The 20852-nt window shown below is 37.2% G+C and overlaps 1 protein-coding gene across 1 annotated transcript in view; it reads right to left on the reverse strand.

Annotated features, from left to right (window-relative positions):
* Positions 1-408: 408 nt before the first annotated feature.
* LOC145664475 (WD repeat domain phosphoinositide-interacting protein 3) overlaps positions 409-20852 on the reverse strand; it is a 315439-nt gene continuing 294995 nt past the window's right edge. Inside the window, exon 8 of the mRNA XM_081731186.1 lies at positions 409-2421. Within this exon, the coding sequence (XP_081587312.1) occupies positions 2315-2421 (107 nt within the window). The 3' untranslated portion in view covers positions 409-2314. The remainder of the gene's footprint in view (positions 2422-20852) is intronic.

Below are 20852 nucleotides of genomic sequence, written 5' to 3' on the forward strand. Positions count from 1 at the left end.
ACTATTTCCGTAAAAACAGAATAATCTTTGGATAAAATGTACAACATAACACGAAAAACGGCCATATAATATCCATATTCTGTAATGAGATAACTACTTGTAAAATAATTTATGTTTGTAAGTAAAAATTTCATACAACTGAGCACAGGAGTAGCAAAATCTAACAGCAAGCGCCATCTTGCGTACTCATCTTAACACTCATCAAGTTTTCCACTTATATGTTACCTTTTTAGATAACAGGATACATAACCAAAGGGAATAGTATCTTATGTTGTAGCTGACGCATAACTCTATTTTATAGTGCAATACTTATAATATGTGCCATTTCGTTACTTATTGGTTAAGGCAATGAACTAATTCTTATACTGACTTGCGGGTTGGTGATCCACTTTAAAATTAGAAGAAAAATAAAAAATATATTTTCTATATTCCAATTTTAAGGTTTAGAACATGAAAAAGGATACACAAAAGCTAGGAAAATTTTACTTAAGATATTACTTTTCAAATAGTGGCACTCAATTTCCTTCATAATCTTATTTTTCAATAGACTTATCTTAGAACAAGAATAACAACTTTTCCAACTTCATACACATACACACGGGATGGATAAGTAATTTTGTCACGTTCAGTTTACAAAAGTGCACAATTACAAAACGGTTCTAGAGAACACGCTAAAGAGAACATAACCCGGTACATGTTTCTATTTATTTTGATGGAAATTCATCTCCACACTTTCCTATCTTTGGTCTACTTAATTTTTTAAGTTTCTTACTCCGAAAATGTAAATGAATTTACAATTTTCCTTTGCCATATAATATATATAGTTCGATGTAAATCTTAACTATTGTTAACTTTCATATGTTGTACACTCCTCTGGAACCCATCTGAAATAAGTTATATCAGAAGCACTAGAGGATGTAAGTAATGTTTAATCGATCCATTATGGAACTTTTAGGAATCACATGTTTATGCCTTCGAAGAAAGGATAATATATTAACGTTTGAAAACTACCTAGAAAAACTAGATCTACGCTATACGTATTTCAAGTTATGCAAAGACCGACTTGTTTACACAAAGATATAGGCCTACATTCAGAAATAAGTTTCTTGTTATTACGATAGATTAGTTTAAATTACCTTATCAAAAGGTTTCTTTCTCACTATTTAAAAACATAAGCTGAGTTCAAATTCTGGAATTAGAAACTCCATGCTTACCATTAAGTATGGCAGAAAATGTCTTTGTACATATAACTTAATTTTAAAATACTACTGTTTTATGAGCAAAACGTAATTTGTTTCTAGATAAAGGCAAACCAAAAAGTAACTGCTTACTTGGAACTCGAATCACCTACGTACTACTCCTAACTTCGCTGTTCAATAACCAACGTGATTTCCGAATGCTTTATTTTGATTTATATTAATTTAGCATTTGATGAAAGAATTATGACCTGATATTCATGGCAATTACTTCACATTTGATTTACTCCTTTTTATATTTGTGCTTCATTTGGACATTATGTATAGTTGAAGTATTTTTAAGACAAATTAAACTAGAAATATATTCTTGTAAGCGAATCTCTAAAATTATTTAGCATACAAAATCGTTCATAAGTAGATCATGCAAAATCAAAGTCACGTATTCGAAATGAAAAACATTCAATAGCAATAAATTCAACAAATACCATTATATTAACAGTGAAAATTTAATGTTATTCAAATGTTCAGCCAAGACACGTACAAGAATGTCAATACTGGAAAGCTAAATATTGTTTTGTTAACTTTACAGTCACTAGGCATATGTAGAATATGCTTGCAATCGAAAAGATTGTTGATTTCGTATAACTTATCTATTTCTGAAACTTTAAACATTTCTTTTATCTACGCATTAATGTTAATATATATATTAACACGTTTACAGAACGATATATTTAGTTTCAAAAATAGGTCAATTATACTAAATCGACAATCATTTGGATTGTAAGCATATTCTAGTGTGTGTGTGTGAGTGTGTATGTGTGTTTGTGTACTGAAACTTTCTCCGGGGGAAATCTAAAATTATTACTCATTGATACTAAATCACATTTTGCATAATTCACTGTTTTCAATGTTACATGGAAATTCCAATGCAACAATAATGTTGTCACACATTGCATTAAACAGATATCACAACTTCTTGTTCCCTCTTTAAAACATCTAAGTCAATGGCAACTGATTCACATCAGAATGTAAGTAAGACACTTCAAACACCCGTCTCATTTTCCATTTGTTCATCGGTTTCTTCTTACTTTCCAATCATTTGATTTGAATTTTATCCACTACATTCTATCGTCTGTCATCTCTAGAAACTGTGCATACATTTCTCGCGAGCATTCTCCTTTGTTATTGAAAACGAATTTATAGTAACTGCCATCGGCACATATTACTGAAAAAAACAAAAAAACAAATCATGATGATACTCAAAATTTCAGAAAAGAAACAAACAGGAAAAACAGTAATACGTATGCTAGAAAAACAATGATGCTACGCACTTGTAATACCTAGGAATGCGCACGAGTCGAGAAACTCGAGATATGTATCGAATCTCATCTCACCTCGACTCAAAAAACGAGACGAGATTCGTGTCGAGACGTTCAGTAAAATTTGAGATGGGACTACACGTAAAAATCTTGTCTCGTCTCGAATGTCTCGAAATTTTTTACATATTTTTAAGGATTATTTCGAAGAAACTATTCAGTCAGAAACAGTTATCTGTCTTGTAACCAATACCAACAATTATTACTTCAAAAATGCACAGAACGCGTAAACTTAATAGTTAACTTTTCGACAACAAGCTTTAATTTTCATTTCATTTCAGTTAATACAAATAATTGTATTTCGTGATATTTGTTAATACTTGAAGTATAATAATAATAACACTTAAGCATTTATTCAGATATCTAGTTTATATAAAGTGATCTTCATGAATTCTCTGAGTTAACAGTTGACACTCGACAGTTATTTAACATAGTTAAAGTTATTGTACTTTCGTTTTAACGAATGTAAGAAAAGGAAATCTTTAAGTTTAACGTCCCACGGTTGTGCTGGTTAGGCTAAAGGAGACGGTGATAATGAGAAATGAGTGAAATGATGGAATGAAGAAAGTGGGAGGAAACGGGAGAACCCCGAGAAAATCAACGAGCACGGTGTTTGCACACCACAAAGTCCACACGGGGCGACTGGGGATTGAACCAGGGACCCCAAGCACCGGAGGAGAGTTTTCATGAATGTAATAGGCCTATATAATAACTTCTGGACTATAAGCTTCCGTAACTATTTTGAAACTGTTTTGTGGCATAAGTTATGAAAAATGTATAATGTAACATTTGTTGTATATCACATATTATGATATGGATATTAGAAATGAAATCTTTGAGTTTTACGTCCCACGGTTATGCCGGTTAGGCTAAAGGAGACGGTGATGACGAATAATGAATGAAATGGTGGAATGAAGAAAGTGGGAGGAAACGGGAGAACCCCGAGGAAATCCACGCACGCGGTGTTTGTCCACCACAAAGTTCACTTGGCAGGGGCTGGGATCGAACACGGGACCCCAAGCACCAGAGGTGAACGCTCTACCACTGAGCCACCGCGTTATGGATATTAGACATAATATATTACAATAAATGGACCACTTGAATACCAAGTGGCCTAACTCCAAAAACTAAAAACTAATGTCTGTTCACTTCTACAAATAGGCACCTTTTATAAAAGGATTTTGTAAAGACTAAATTATAAAACTATAAACTACGTAGTTCTGGGTTTGTTGCCATAACAGAAATGTGGATTGTTCATGAGATATGGAACTTCAACTTTCAGTCCTGAAAATTTTCGATTTCGAATTAGGCCACTTGGCGTCCAACGATGTCCTCCTCACTTTACTCTAGTACCATAGTTCGAACATGAGCCTGGGAATATTACATCTTCTCAAGTAAAAGCAACGATTGCATATTTTGTTAATTCTCAGGTTTTAGGTCATATTTTCGATTTTTAATCATTTTTTGTCATTTTCCCTAAGTTTTGGTGATTTTTCGTCATTTTAAATTTGTTTCAGTATTTTTTCATTATTTTCATATTGGTGATAAGTAGACTTCGGATTTTTGCATATTTGCATGTTTTTTCCTGATGCGATATTGATATGCTCTTGAAACAGAAATTCGTTTCAGGTGTTTTGGAGTAAAATAGCAGAGTTTTATAGTGCATATATGTGCATATTTTGGAGGTTAGTGCATGTTTATGTCGTTAATGCATATAAATGCATATTTAAAGAAACAACCAAATTGAAATTTTTTAACTTCCAACAACTTTCCTCATAAATGGAATTTCAAGTTTCTAATATAGACTCAAGATCTTGCAATGGTTCATTGTTGTTTGTTTGGAATATCTTCCAAGGTCATGTAAAAGGAGAATAAGAAAGGGGTGAGTGATTTATCCTTTCGGTATGATGCATGACTGTCATCTTTTTGGAAGAAGATATAAATAACGGTGTCAAATCGCCTACAATAAAATTTCCACGTCACCCACCTCGTAAACTGTGTGGTCCTGTGACAGTATAAGAATACCAAAAGAAAAAAAATCCATTTAGTTGGAGCGCGACATCTTCAAATTTGAATTTTAACTACTTCAGAATTTTGTCCCATTTTTGTTCACCCAAGAAAAAAATTGTACCATTCAAATAAACGAGGAGGACCAATTCAAAATTTCGGTGACATCGATCACCTGTAGTGCAACATCCTCGAATGTTAACTAGCTCAGAATTTGTCCATTTTTGTCCACCCCAAGAAAAAAGTTTTGCACCATTCTAATAAACTAAGGAGGGCAATTTCAAATTTCGGCTACTTTGATCACCTGTAGTGCGAGATCTTTGAATTCAAATTTTAATTAGCTCATAATTGTGTCGAATTTTTTAACATTTTTGTACCATCATGAATGAATCATGTACCATTGAAATAAACCAGGGACGGTCATTTAAAAATTTGTCCACTTGGATCATCTGTAGTGACACATTTTCAAATTTGAGTTTCAACTATGTTGGTGGTACAAAAATCTACAAAAGATAGGGAAAATTCTAAGTTAGTTTCAAATTTAAAGATGTCACACTGCTGGTGATCGAAGTGGCCAAAATTTTTAAATGGCCCTCCTTTCTTAATTTGAGAGTACAATTTTTTTATGAGAGTACAGTATCAATATTATACACTGTAACTTATTGCCGTTTGTTACAAAAATTTACGGAAATTGGACAAAATTCTGAGCTAATTAAAATTCGAATTTGAAGATGTCGCTCAACAGGTAATCATAGTGGCCAATTTTTGAAATGACCCTTCCTCATTTATTTTAATGGTACAAAACGTTTTGTTTGTGGTACATGAATGCACAAAAATAGAACAAAATTTTAAGCTTGTTAAAATTCGAATTTGAAGATGTCGCATTACATGTGATCGAAGTGGACAAATTTTGAAATGACCCTCCCTCGTTCATTAGAATGGAACACAATTTTTTCTTGGGTGGACAAAAATGGACGTAAATTGGTCAAAATTCAGAGCTAGTTAAAATTCGAATTTGAAGGTGTCACACTAGGTGATCGAAGTGGCCGAAATTTTGAAATGACCCTGTTTTGGTGATTTTAATAGTACAAATTTTTTTTCTTGGGTGGACAAAAATTGACAAAACTTGGAAAAAGATATCGCACTGCAACTAAATGGGCTAGAAAAATCTTCTAGAAGTTATCTTTTGAAACAATGGATTGAAGATGAGAGACGTTAACAATTCAAGAAGAAAATACAGTTTGCAAAGTGTATGCTAAACAAATATTTTCAACGAAAGGAAGCTCGTTTTCAGAAGAGGACATTTCTATTTTGTTCGACAGCAAATGCTCAGACTTCAGCAGCACTCTATTTTTTGTCTTTCTTATATTTTCATAGCTGTTTCAAGTGTGGTAAGTTTATACAACTACGAAATACCGAGATTTTTTTTTCATATTCGACTGAGTTCATTCCAAAGAAACCGTTGAAAAAAGTATTTAGAGAAGAAATGAACTACCCTTTTTTAAAATTATCTCTAAATTGATTAAAATGTTTGCTTTACAAAATTTAAAACTTGTCACAGCAGTTACTTTCTGAGATAAGGAGATAAGTTCTTAAGTTTTTCTTTAAGGAGTTTATGAGCGTTTTAAGTATAAGCTTGTGTTGCTTTGATACGTACCTCGATTTCTCGAAAGGTAACTTTCCTTCTAAGTCTTGTGTTATGTTTTTGATAACTTTACCTTCTTCCCATTCATGCTCCGTGTCTCGCTCAAATCACTTTATTCCATTTAAAGTATCAATATTATACACTGTAAATTATTGCCGTTTGAAACGGACAATGTTACGCTAGAATAAAATATTCTAGGATTTACATATAATTGGATACAAGAAGTAATTTCAAGTGAATATATTTTCTTTTAAACAAGAATATAAGATTTTTTTTAATACCGGCTTTTAATACAATAACAACTGCCTTCAATAGGCTCCTTATTAAACGGAAATTTATTTTAAACGAAATATTTCACAGTCCCATGAATTTAAAGGTAAAAAACGTGTTAAATTCTCTTGATTAGGCGGAACGTGTGTCTGTAAAAGTCTTCGTTTACTTGTTACTTTTAGTCCACCGCCATATAAGGCGCTAGATATCGTGCGAGTTTTTGAACAAAGTGCAATTTACATACTTATTTTCAAATGCCAATAACTCGTTCTCTAGCTGGTCTAGAGACATGGAACAATTAGCATAATACACACAATAGATCAAAAGAAAGCCAAAAGTAGAGGGAGGAGCGCTGAAAAGGGCATAACATCTACTTTTTGTCTTGGCCTTTGAAACCGTATGTAGGCTTTTTTCACTGTAAGTTTTATGTGTATTAATTCGTAGCAAATAAATGTTGTAATTGAATACGGTAGGACTAGGTACAACATTTTATCTCAGGATGTCCATTGTATGTATGTGCCTTTCTTATTTTTTAAGCATAGATCTATCTTCGCTAATTCTAGAACATTTAACGAAAATTTTTGCGAGTCCCGTTCAGTTTTGCTAGGCAGGTTTTATTATATACTTTTAAGCCAGAAATGTTTATTTCTTTCTCTGAGTATATTTATGCTTTACTAGTTGAATATACCCATGCTTCGCACGGGGGCTGTATTTGGAAGTCAGCGCCTGTGGGAATATCACCATTGATCTCAGCGACCGCGAAAACTATGAATTTGATACTAATATCGGTCATTTTGGGCTATTTTTTACATGGCTCGGTATGCTTCCGCCCCCGCTGACTCCCGGCCCGCATACAATTGTAACTAAATTTGCCTAATGGAAGTGTCACCATTGATTTCAGCGACCGTGAAAACTATGGATTTGACACCAATATCGGAAATTTTGGATTACTTTTATATGTCTCGGTATCTCACCCACCCCACCCCCCGGTGACCCCCGGCACGGAGCCGAATAGCGTGAATTTGGAAGTTAATGCGATCGGAGTTTCACCATTGATTTCCGCGACCGCGAAAACTGTGAATTCGAGACTAATATCGGTCATTTTCTACTACTTTTACATGTCCCGGTTAACACCCCCATGAGACCCCCCCCTGGTTCGAATTTTGACAAAAACGTTTAACTCTGGTCTGGAGCCTGGGACCAAGGTATTCGTGACTAAAATTTGGTAACTCTCGGTCAATTTGTCTGGTTCCCAAGCCGGTTCCGGTAAACGCCCCCTGAGACCCCTCGGTTTGAAATTTGAAAAAAGGGCTTCGTCTTGATCTGGGGCCTGGGACAAGGTACCCCTGACCAAAATTTGGTAACTTTCGGTCCACTCGTCTGGTTTCCAGGCCGCACATAGACAGACAGACAGACAAACACACAAACAAACTCTTTATTTTATTTAAATTAGATTAGATTCACAGATGCTTGGCGCATTCTTTTATTTGTATATATCTATAAGATACATTTTAATTTCACATGCTGACTGTGAGCTGTTTGAACTCGAAGAAACGAAATGTATTCAAGAAGCCTTGGACGCTTAGGGAACTGAAAACATTAAAAGCAACCTTACGTTTATCAACACTCATTTCAGTTCAATTTCAAAGATCATAAGATTAGATGAGCGATAATTAGGACTTTGCAGTACATTTGAGATATTTGATTCAATAACGAAACAGACGCCACCAAGGCCAATCGGACAAGTATTCCTTCAAAACTCACATTCAATAGAGCGAAAAATCCAGGCATAAAATTCTTGTTTAATGTAAATAAAGTGTTCCTGGGAACAACGACGCACGAATTTCAGATTTATTGGCAAGTAACATTGCTTTCTTGAAATACTGTCCCTTAACGACCCGTGACACGGAAGGAACTTTTCGATGTACAGTGATGTTTTAACTGACAAATGCAGGTTTTTGCAAGAAAACACCGGAAACTACACAGTTGTGTATTGTAGCATGAATGCATTATAGTTATACACCAAGTATATGTAGTTCAAGTAATACAACTTTTTTCTCTAAAGATAATAAAATTCCTAATTTAATTTTAGCTTTTGATTGGTGCATATTTACAATCTTTAGAGCATATCTGCATATTTTCAGTGCATATTTTCGTGATTTTTATCGCATATTTACATGCATATTTTGCCGTTTTTTAGTGCATGTCGATCCGAAGTCTAATGATAAGCTCGCGGCTATGCACCGACGAAAATAGACTTTCTCACATGATGACAAGTTAAAGCAAAAGAAAAAGGATCTGAACTACAAATATTAGCCTTTGTTTCTAAGAAAAAGGATCTGAACTACACATATTAGCCTTTGTTCCTATGTTGTCCCACCAATGGTGCTGTACTGCAATCATATGTAGGATAAGTGGAATAATTTACAGTTTTCATTTTTATTACACAGTTTCAAAATTAATTTGTGTGATGTTTAAATAATTTCTGATGTTTAAATCTGTTAATTTTTTAACGGTCTATATTCTGGCGGAAAGAAAATTGTACTAAATAATTAATTAATACTTACTATTATAATTCAAGGAATACTGAAATTTATATTAATATACTTGTGATGTTTACTCCATAGGATGGTAATCCAAGTCGAGCAAACATTACAATAGTCATTAATCGAATTTTTCACCCGAGCGTTAACGACGAAACAAGTTATCAGAAAAGCAATAGCTTCTTTCACCGCTAACCACACACAGGTGAAAATTCAAATAACAACATTAGACTTATAAACAGGACAAAACTTCAGCATCATTTAACCTGAAAAACCAACTTAACACACTAAGAATTCAACTATATCAATATATCGCACCATGTACCACAAAATGAACGCACATGTGGCGACTAGCTACAGGTTAGAATAACGTCCAAGATAAGCATAAAGAAAGTTTATATTTGATTCTAAGCTCAATACTTATATATCTTTAGATGATAGGTATACATGATATCAATATAAAATGTGGATGTTGTCTTATTTTAAAATTACAAATGGGTATAATATTATCACAAATTAAAATTTCTCAGTGGGACACGGTCGCTTAGCGCTTGTCCCTAATGTGTGAGGTCCCTACTTCAATCCTCAGTCAAGTAAGTTCATGTTTCCCCCTGTTTCGTCCTATCATTTCTCATCATCGTTTCGCTTAGCCTCAAGGGGACGTTAAATTTAAAATTTCCTAAACTAGCACCAAAAATAAACTCGGGACGATTGCAATGTCTATAACGTAGTAATCAACACATGTAAGGTATCCATGTTCACCCCTAAAGCGCAACTAAACGTATCACAATGTACTTATCAATTTAAGAGAATAATTTTAAATACGCCTCCATATAATCATATAACGTAATAAGGCTCCAAAATCAATACTCATCAAAGGGAATGATGAAATGAAAATGTCTCATCAAAAATAATAGGATAAGTTTAAAAAACTTCCAAATTTCGATATTTTTATACTCATCAAAGGGAACGAGGATCCTATATGCCCCCTCTCTCGTCACGTGAATCAAGGTGATCATATGTGTCCTGAGTGAACCTATGCATTCCTTGGCCGTGAGTAAGCACAAGCAAAATTTCAATAGGTAATGCAATCCCAGGCCAAAGCATCTCTAACTCATTCACATTAACCTATGGTCCATGGGGCCCCAAATTGGATAATCAAGAGTGCGATAGGGTCACCCCGACGTCAAACAAACACAGTAGCTCGAACCAAATATCTCTATTTCATTCGCACCAGTAAAGGACGCAGTGGCTCAGTGGTAGAGCGTTCACCTGTGCTGTATGGGGTCCCTGGTTCAAACCCCGCGAAAGTAGTTTTGTGATGGGCAACATTATGCTCAGAGTTCTCCCGTTTCCTCCCACACTTTCATTCCACCATTTAATTCACTTCTCATCGTCACCCTCTCCTTTAGCCTAACCGGCATAAGTATGGGACGTAAAACTAAAGATTTCATTTGCACTAGTGTTAGTCCAATTATATACCATCTCATCAAGGAGATAACAATCTCCAAAATTTATGCCATAAAAGGGAACGAAAATGAAAAGCATTCATAAACCTGTACTAATTCATAACGTAATAAATCATCAAGAATGTTTTTAATAATTTTATATCCATAAAAGAACCATCATAACCTCTAATCCAAAAATCCCAATTCAATGACGTCATACAAAAGCATTAGCCGGGCCAAGGTACCTCTGACTCATTCGCACCAGCGTGTATGGCCCCTGAGTAAGCATACGCAAAATTTCAATAGGTGACGCAATCCCGGGCCAAAGCATCCCTGGTTCATTCGCATTAACGCTATGGTTCCTGGCAGTGTTGAGCAAATTTCAATTGAATTAGCAATTAACAATTAATCTGTAAATTTAATTGTTAATTGCAGTTAGCCATTAATAATGGAGAATCAATTGCAATTAATCAATTGATTGAAAGTAATTGCAATTGAATTCTGTCATTCAATTGCAATTGAAATTAATTGGCAATTAATTCAATTGCAATTGATTTCCACAGCAATTACCTTCAATTGATTGATCAATTGCAATTGATTTTCACAGATTAATTTTCAACACTGTAGTTCAGAGAGGGCGTGGGGCAATGAAAACTTTAGCCACGACATATTGACTCACCACCCATCGTGACCCACGACCCACCGTGACCCACTCTGACCCACCACCCACCATGAACCTCTCTCACCCACTGTGACCCACAGACCCAGTAAAACCCATTGTCATTAACTCTGAACCTTGATTCACGCCCTCTTCTCTACTGACTAAAGAGTTTAAACTTGTAATAAAACAAGCCTATGAAATTATCACTCATCGGAATTTGAATTTCTACGTTCATCGCTCAAGCACAGCTCTATTATAATAACGGCGGATCTGACCTATCTAATATAAATAAAATAAAGAGTTTGTTTGTGCCTGTCTATCTTTGTAGGGCCTGTGGACCAGACAAGTGGACCGAAACTTTTCAAAATTTGGTCACGGGTAGCTTGGTCTAGGCCCCAGATCAAGACGAAGAGTTTTTTTAAAAAAATTCGAACTAGGGGGTCTCAGGGGGACGTTTACCGGGTCCGGCCTGGGGACCAGACAAGTTGACCGAGAGTAACCAAATTTTGGTCACGGGTAACTTGGTCCAGGTCTCACACCAAGGCGAAGCGTTTTTGACAAAATTCGAACCAGGGGGTTTCAGGAGGGCGCTTTTCGGGACATGTAAAAGTAGTAGAAAATGACCGAAATTCGTGTCGATTTCATAGCTTTCGCGGTCGCTGAGATCAATGGTGAAACTCCGATCGCATTAACTTCCAAATTCACAATATTCGGCTGTGGGCCCGGGTTCAACGGGGGGGGGGATACCGAAACGTAAAAGTAATCCAAAATGACCGACATTAGTGTCAAATCCATAGTTTTCGCGATCGCTGAGATCAATGGTGACACTAACATTAGCGATGACTTTCAAATCCATCCACCACTGTATGCGGGCTTCGGTCACCAGAGGGGGGAATTCCGAGACATGTAAACATAATCGAAAATGACCTATATTAATGTCAAATCCATAGTTTTCAGGGTCGCTGAGCTCAATGGTGAAACTCAAGACTGCGTTTACTTTCACATTTAGCTCTCATCAGCTAAGGAACGGAGGCATTATAAAGGGGATCACGAGAATTGTAAAAATAGTCCACAAGAGCGATATTAGTGTCAAATCCGTAGTTTTCGCGGTCGCTGAGATCAATGGTAATACTTTCGTTAGAGATGGTTTTCAAATTTAACCACCATTGTATGTGGGCCGGGAGTCACCGGGGGTGGAGAATTGCGAGACATGTAAAAATAATGGAAAATGACCTATATGAGTGTCAAATCCATACTTTTCGCTGTCGCTGAGATGAATGGTGATACTTCCACAGGCGTTGACTTGCAAATACAGCCCCCATCGGCTGCGGGCCAAAGGCGTTATTTTTTTTTTTAAATTGGAACCAGAGAATCATAGGGGCTTTTACCGGTATATGTAAAAAGTAGTAGAAAATGGCAGATGTTAGTGTTAAATTCATAGTCCTCGCGGTATCGGCTGGGGGCCAGAGAAGATTTTTTTCACAATTCAAACCAAGGGGGTTTGAGAGGGCGTTCACCGGGACATGTAAAAGTAAGACTATTCATGGCTTTGGATTAATTGTTTTAACAAAAGAGACACTGACCAAAGCTTAAAACTTTATTTTAAATTATAATTTGTAACTTTATATATATGTCTGTGTTTTCATTAATTTCGATCGTGTCTGAAGAAGGATATGTAGATATCCGAAACAGTTACAAATTATAATTTAAAATAAAGTTTTAAGCTTTGGTCAGTGTCTCTTTTGTTAATGTAAAAGTAGTAGAAAATGACCAATATTTGTGTCGAATTCATATTTATCGAGGTCGCTCAGATGTATATTGATACTCCCGATAGTGTTTACGTTCAAATTCAGCCCCCATCGGCCTTCCCAATGAAAACACATATACGTTGTTGGATATATATTCACACAAAATATATTCAATTTTAGAAGTGTTTCTTAATTGTTCTCCCGTTGTTCAGTTTGTTTACATTGATATTTTATCTGATCCGTGCGAAGAACGGGCATAACAGCTGGTACGAAATTTTAAAGTGTTTGTCATGAACCAAATTACAATGAATTCAATTATATAGATAATTATTATAATTATTATTGATAATTATTTCCTTGTTGAATTATATATACTTTTCAATGAAAAAAGAATAAAATTTGAAAGTCCCAAATCAACGTAAAGAAAAAATGTATAAATTTTTCATATAATTAAGCGTACCGTACAAATTTAAAATTTCCATGTAATTAAGTTAAATTTCCATTTTTCTGTCGTTTTGCGTGCCTATTTCCACGTTTTGTGCGTCACCGGAAATGGTCAATGTTATCCTACAAATATGGCGGAACATGTTAATGCTGTTCCGTCAGGAACGATTTCGAGGTAGTTTCCTTCACGTCGTCTTGTGCGTGTTTTCTACCGTTTTGTAAGCCTATTTCCACGTTTTGTGAATCAATGGTAGTGGATCAAAATGGGCATTTAATGTGGAAAGGAAAATGACCCACTTTCCCAGCAGTATCGATTTTCGAGGTCGCTTTTTTCGTATTGTTTAGTGCATGTTTTGTACCGTTTCTGCGCACATTTTCCGTTTTGTGCGCCACCGAAAGTGGGTCAAAGAGGACTACAAATATGGCAGAAAAGACATATTCATCCCACTTTCAAGGCCCATTTTGACCCACTTCCACTAATGCACAAAGCGACACAAATCATGCATAAAAATGTGAAGGAAATGAAATAATGAAATCTTTGTTTTACGTCCCACGGTTATGCCGGTTAGGCTAAAGGAGATAGTGATGATGAGAGATGAGTGAAATGGTGGAATGAAGAAAGCGGGAGGAAACGGGATAACCCCGAGAAAACCCACGAGTACGGTGTTTGTCCACCACAAAGTCCACACGGCGCGAGCGGGGATCGAACCAGGGACCACAAGGACCGGAGGTGAACGCTCTACCACTGAGCCACCGCGCCCCCCAAAAAGTGAAGGAAACGACCTCAACATTCGATGGCGACGGAACAGCATTGTTATTCCGCTATACTTGTAGGCCATTTTGACCCATTTTCGTTGTCACACTAAAGTGGAAATAGGAGCACAAAACTGTACAAAACAGGCATTATACGATGCGAAAGAAACGACCTTCAAATTCGATAGTGGCGGAACAATGGCTCTTTTTCTTCACACCTTGATGGACTATTTTGACGCATTTCTGATGATGCTCAAAACGTGGAAGTAGGCGAACAGAACGATGTGAAGTGTACAAAATACACACTAAACGATGTGAAGGAAACGTCCTCCAAATACATTGCTGGCGGAACAGCATTAACTTGTTTCTTTATATTCGTAGGTCCATTTTGACCCACTTCCGGTGACGCACAAAACGTACAAAACAGGCATTAACGATGCGAAAGAAACGACCCGAAATTCGATAGTGACGGAACAGTGAGCCATTTAACTCCTACTTTAAAGGCCCGTTTAACTCACCTCGGATGATGCACAAGACGAGAAATAGGTGCAGAGAACTTTAAAAATAAAAGCTCTAAGCGATGCGAAAGAAATGATCTAGAAACTCGATAGTGGCAGAACAGTGGGTGATTTTCGTCACACCTTGGAGACTCATCTTGACACACTTCTGGTGACACACAAAACGTGGAAATAGGGACACAAAACGGCACAAAACAAGCACTCAATGCGAAAGGAAGGAGCTCAAAATTTAGTATTGACGGAGCAGTGAGTCATTTAACTCCCACTTTGAAGGCCCGTTTAACTCTCTTCCGGTGACGCACAAGACGAGGAAGTAGGCACAGAAAACTTTTCTAAAAATAGGCACTAAACGATGCAAAAGAAACGACCTAGAAATTCGATAGTGGCGGAACAGTGGGTCATTTTCGTCACAGTTTGGAGGCCCATTTTGACATACTTCTTGTGACGTACTAAACGTGGAAATAGGGGCACGACACGGCACGAAACATTCACTAGTCGATCCGAAAAGGACAACGAAATTCGGTAGTGACGGAGCAGTAGGTCATTTCCGTCCCACCTTCGAGGTCCATTTTGACCGTCTTCCAGTGACGCAGAAAACGTTGAAATAGGCTCACAAAAGGACACGCAATGTGAAATTAACGATCTCGAACTTCGATAGTGGCGGAACTCTTGGTCATTTTCATCCCATCTTGGAAGCCCATTTTGACCCACTTCCGGTGACGCACAAAACGTGGAAATAGGGGCACGAAACGGCACAAAAATTCACTAGTCGATGCGAAAGGAAAGACCTCGAAATTCGGTAGTGGTGGAGCAGAGCAGTGGGTCCTTTTCGTTATACCTTCGAGGCCCATTTTGACCGTCTTCCAGTGACGCACAAAACGTCCAAATAGGCGCACAAAATGGTACGCGATGTGAAATTAACGACCTCGAAATTCGATAGTGGCAGAACTCTTGGCCATTTTCGTCCCATCTTGGAAGCCCATTTTGACCCACTTCCGGTGACGCACAAAACGTGAAAATACACGCTCAATACGAAAAGAAACTGGCACTAAACGATGCGAAAGAAGCGACCTCGAAATTCGTTGGTGACGGAACAGTGATTCATTTTCGTCCCACCTTGGGGACTCATTTTAACCCACTTCCCATGACGTACAAAACGTGGAAGTAGACACACAAAACGATGTGAAGGAAACGACCTCGAAATTCATTGGTGACGGAACAGCAATAACTTGTTCCGCCATATTTGTAGGCCCATTTTGACCCACTTTCGGTGACGCACAAAATGTAAGAATAGGCGCATAAAGCGACACAAAACACGCCCAAAAGATGCAAAACAAAGTACCTCGAAATTCGTTGGTGGCGGAACAAGTTAATGATGCCGTGAGCACCAATATAAGTATATACTGTACCTAGTTCGTATTATCAAGGCTGAGAACTGCACGGTCCATTTTTTTATCCAAAGTAGAAACCCAACCGGGATAGTGATGTCAACCGGCTCGGCTCGGTTTAACTGATCGAACAGCTTGAGCTGGCATGGTTGGGATGACTCATCGACTGGGCTCAATTGAGCCGATTGATTGAGCCGGCTCGGTAGAGACGAGTCATCGACTCGGCTCGATTGGAGCCAATGGCTCGAACCAGCTCCGTTGAAAGGAGTCCATAGGCTGGGCTTGAGTCAGATCAACTGAGCCGATGGCTCGAACCGGCTCGGTTCGGTTCGGATCGTGTGAGCCATCTGCTCGAGCTGGCTCGGCTCACTTCTCGGTTCGGCTCGATAAGTTAATGAGCTGTGAGAGAGACGCTTGAGTCGTTGACATCGCTAAGCCCGGGTCGAGCAGTTTTGAACATGTTTGGCTGGAGTCCTATAACTTTTAACAATTTTTGGCTCGAGCCCTCCTGAACTCAAACCTAGAACCTCGTGACAGATGTCCCTGCCTCCTGAAGATTTCTTGACGACCGAGATCGACAGTCAACTAAGTTTTAGTATTCAGATACAAACTGCCTAGATTTCATGTTTATACACGGTGTTATAATAATAATTAGTTATAATAGTAGTAGTAGTAGTATTCATTGATAATTATATTGTCTATGTAGGATACTTGAAGAGAGTAGTACTTGGAACTACACAAAGGATTTAGCTCAAATTGGCTCGACTCGACTGGGAACTCCATCCGAATTCGAGTCGAGTTGAGGGAAATTTTTCGAGCCGAGCTCTAAGATGTCTGCTTCGAGTCGAGTCGAGTTTTAAAGAGAACTCGCTCGTGCCCATCCCTATTGTATGCATGACGGGCATATAGAGTTCTTTTGAGAGGGATAGAACCATAAAAATAATATATTTAAAAAATACTTAGTTTCACGGCCTTCTTTTTATGGGGCAAAGGGATGGTAGTTATCCAGCATTTCTTATGAGTACCTTATTTGAAATATGTAAAACAGTAACAAGTGAACAATACAATATACACACATCTTCAGTTTTAATCGCTGATTTCAATTGCAATTAACAATTACAATTAACAATTACAAGCTTCAATTGTCAATTGCAATTAACAATTAAATGTTTCAATTGCACCCTTTGCAATTGACAATTAACAATTACAAGTTTCAATTGCCTGGTGACCAATTAACAATTAATTGACGAAAATTTAATTGCAAATTTTATGATTGAATTCAATTGCAATTGAATTGTCAATTACAAATTGAAATCAATTGCAATTAATTTTCAGAGCAATTACTTTCAATTGACTGATCAACGGCAATTGATTTTGCCCAACACTTGTTCCTGGGGCCCCAAACTGGATTATCAAGAGAGAGATAGGGTGACCCCAGTACTACTATCGCAACACAACACACGCAGAATTCTTTCTAAATCAGCATGGAATCTTTCGATGACATTTCTTTGAGCATGGTAAGGCGTAGTATAATGTATCTTGATATTATACGCTTCCATGGCTTGCACAAATTCTTTACCAATAAATTGTGGTTTATTATCTATCAAGATGTTCTTGAAAATACCAAGATGTAGCATGTGCGATTCAGTGAAACATTTCGCTACACTGACACTTGTTGCACAACGAAGCGGATATGCTACTATGTAGCGAGAATACACATCACAAACTGTTAACAGGCAAGTTTCACCATGTTTACCTCGAGGAAATGGGCCCATAAATCTGCGGAAACTAAATAACGAACGTTTCTCGTTGGCACAGATTGCATTAAACACTTCACTTGGTGATGATCGAATTTCGTTCTCATGCAGACCTCACAATCAAGAATGTACGACTTAATGTCACTACGCATGGTTTTCCAATAAAACTTACGTGAAATGATATTGAACACCTTCATAAATCCAAAGTGACCGTAATGATCATGATAGCCAATTAAAATGTTTTTCAATAAACAAGGAGGTACCCACAATTTCAATCTGTCTGGGAAATGAAAATCTCTCATCATCAAAATACCATTTTCCAAAGTGTAGTTTTGTTTCCAATTTCTAGCACTACTACGGAAAGAACTTTTATTTGCAGTTTCACTTTTACTTACGTTTACTCCTAGGTAACTAATAATAGGACGGTATTCGCCACATTCCCACTGTAGTTTCGCAATTGTAGACGGATCTAAGTCGAACACTTCTGATTGAACAGCCTGTATGGGATTGACACTCACCATTAGGTCTTCCTGAATTGGTAGCACACAAGATAAACAATCACTTAGTGTGTTAGATTTGCCACTAATGAATTCAATTTCGTAATCATAAGATTGGAGCTCAAGGGACCACCTCATAAGTCTTGCGTTCCAATTACGCATGCGTCTAAGCTGTAACAAACCTTTATGATCTGTTCGTATGTATATTTTCGATCCTTCCAGCCAATACACTACAAAAACGCAAGACACTCAAGTTTAATAATTGCATAGTTCCGTTCGTGTTTGTTAAGGGTACGGCTCGCATATTCTAACACACACTTTTCACCATCTATTATTTGATAACACACACAAGCCAACCCAAGTTTGCTTGCATCACTTTCGAGGCAGAAGGGCTTATCAAACTGACGATGGTGTAATTTCACATCTTTCACTAATTCAGCCTTTAATAACTCAAATGCCTTTTGATGTTCTACTTCCCACTTCAATTTCTTTTCTTCCTTTAAAAGTTCATAAAGCGGTTGAGCGATAACGACGTGACCCTTGATTGTTCTCGAGTACCACTGAACTGCACCAAGAAATGAACGTAACATTTTTAAGTTTTTCGGCATCGGTAACATTTCGATTGCTTCAGCTGATTTCGGATCATTTTGTGTGCCTTCTGATGATACGTAGTAGCCTAAATAATTTATTTCTTTTACACGAAAAATGCACTTCGATAAATTTAGCGTCATATTCGCATCACTCAACAAACTAAGCACTTCATCTAGCTGCTGTAGGAACTCAGAGATTGTTTTACAAGGAAGCGCTACGTCGTCCATATACCTGATTAATTTCTCTTGTAATGGCAATGGGAACACTTTATTCAGGCACAATTGCAATAAAGATGAGCCGTTTTTCACTCCAAAAACCATGCGTGTGTATTCATATAACGTTCCTTCAAATAAGAAAGCTAAATATTCCATGGAGTCTTCCGTAATTCCACACTGTTATACGAACTAGTAAAAGCAAGAGTTCCAAGGACACGTTTTCCACTAAATTTAGCAAAGAGGTCGGATAACTTTTCTACACAAAGAGCTGGATTCTTAATGTGCACATTCAAAGCTCTATAGTCTGTTACTATTCTCAGTGCTCCACTTTTCTTTAACACTACCTGCAATGGTAATAGATGACACGATGAACTAGGTCGAATCACACCCCACTTTAACAATTTTCTAATCTCTTCACGCACTTCTTCCTTGTATTTGTGCGGAATATCATAAGGACGAGCCACAATTGGTTCACTTGTATCTATTTCTAATCGGTACTGAAATTTATTACACAGGCCAGGAAAACGAGCGAACACCCTTCTGCGTTTCAATAACAACTGAAATAATTCCTCTTTCTCGTTCTCATTGAACAGCGTAGCGCGTGTAACTGCATCCCTTATTTTGTCTACAGTAAAATATAAATCTGAAGGAAGTCCTCCATTTGGTCACTAGCTTCGTTTTCTTTTATCATTTCGGCGCACCCACTACGAAACACATTCACTGTTTTCGCGTAAAACTCATTAAGGTCCTTTATTTTGGACAACACAATAATAGGGGCTACCTCACACTTAATTTCACTAACGTTAGCTATCGTGACACTTTCACTATTTCTCTGTATTAAAGGCACTTTACCACTAATTCTTTGAAATTCGACACGCAAGTTACTTCGATTAAAATCTATGACACTGTTTAATTTCTCAAGGAAATTTGCACCAAGTATCACGTCTTCGTCCAGTTCTGGAAGTACGAGAAATTCAACTGGCACTTCTACATTTTCAATTCGTACTTGTTAAATAACTTTTCCTTTCACATTTTTCTTCCTTCTTCCAAGAAAATCACACAAAACAATATGCTCTCCTTTTTGTAGATGCACATTCGTTACACATTTAGTTACTTCTCGAAAAATGTTATGCCGTAACAAACACAATTCCGATCCACTATTTAATAAGCAAATTTTGGGTTATTCGTTTAACAAAATTTTCACTCTCATAGTATTACGACCTAATTCACACGTAATTACTTCCTCTTCATTAATATTATCTATGTCATCGTCCGGTTGCATGTCTTCTTCGTTGCACATGTGTGGAAAAGTAATCATGTTTACACTATTAAAATCCCTCCCCTTTGCAACCAAGTGGAAGGGTGCTACTAGTTTAAAGGCAAAGCACTTTGCGGATAAAATCCACCCTGTTGGTACGTAAACTGTCGTTGTTGATTGTTAGTGTTGTTCACACTAGGGCTTCTGTTAAACGTAGGGAACCAATTACCATTTTCATTTGAAGTACTGGGAGGATTTTGTGCACTACCCTGGTTTTCCTGTGTTCTTGCACCCTGCGGTTCACTGCTATTTTAATTTACACTTACGTTCTGTTGCGTATTACCTTGTGAATGATTACCCCGTTCGCATTATTATTTCTGTTAAACTTACCACGTCGTCCACGTTTATAAAATGTCTTGTTCCAACCCGGTTTGAAATTCGGACGCGAACTTTGATCACTGCTCACTTCATGTTTGCCTCAGCCTTCACATTATTCACACTAACACTGGCATCACCTTGCTGTTTCTGTTAATTACG

The sequence above is a fragment of the Thermobia domestica genome, chromosome 11 (assembly GCF_964235325.1).
Source record: "Thermobia domestica chromosome 11, izTheDome1.hap1.1, whole genome shotgun sequence".
NCBI classification, from domain to species: domain Eukaryota; kingdom Metazoa; phylum Arthropoda; class Insecta; order Zygentoma; family Lepismatidae; genus Thermobia; species Thermobia domestica.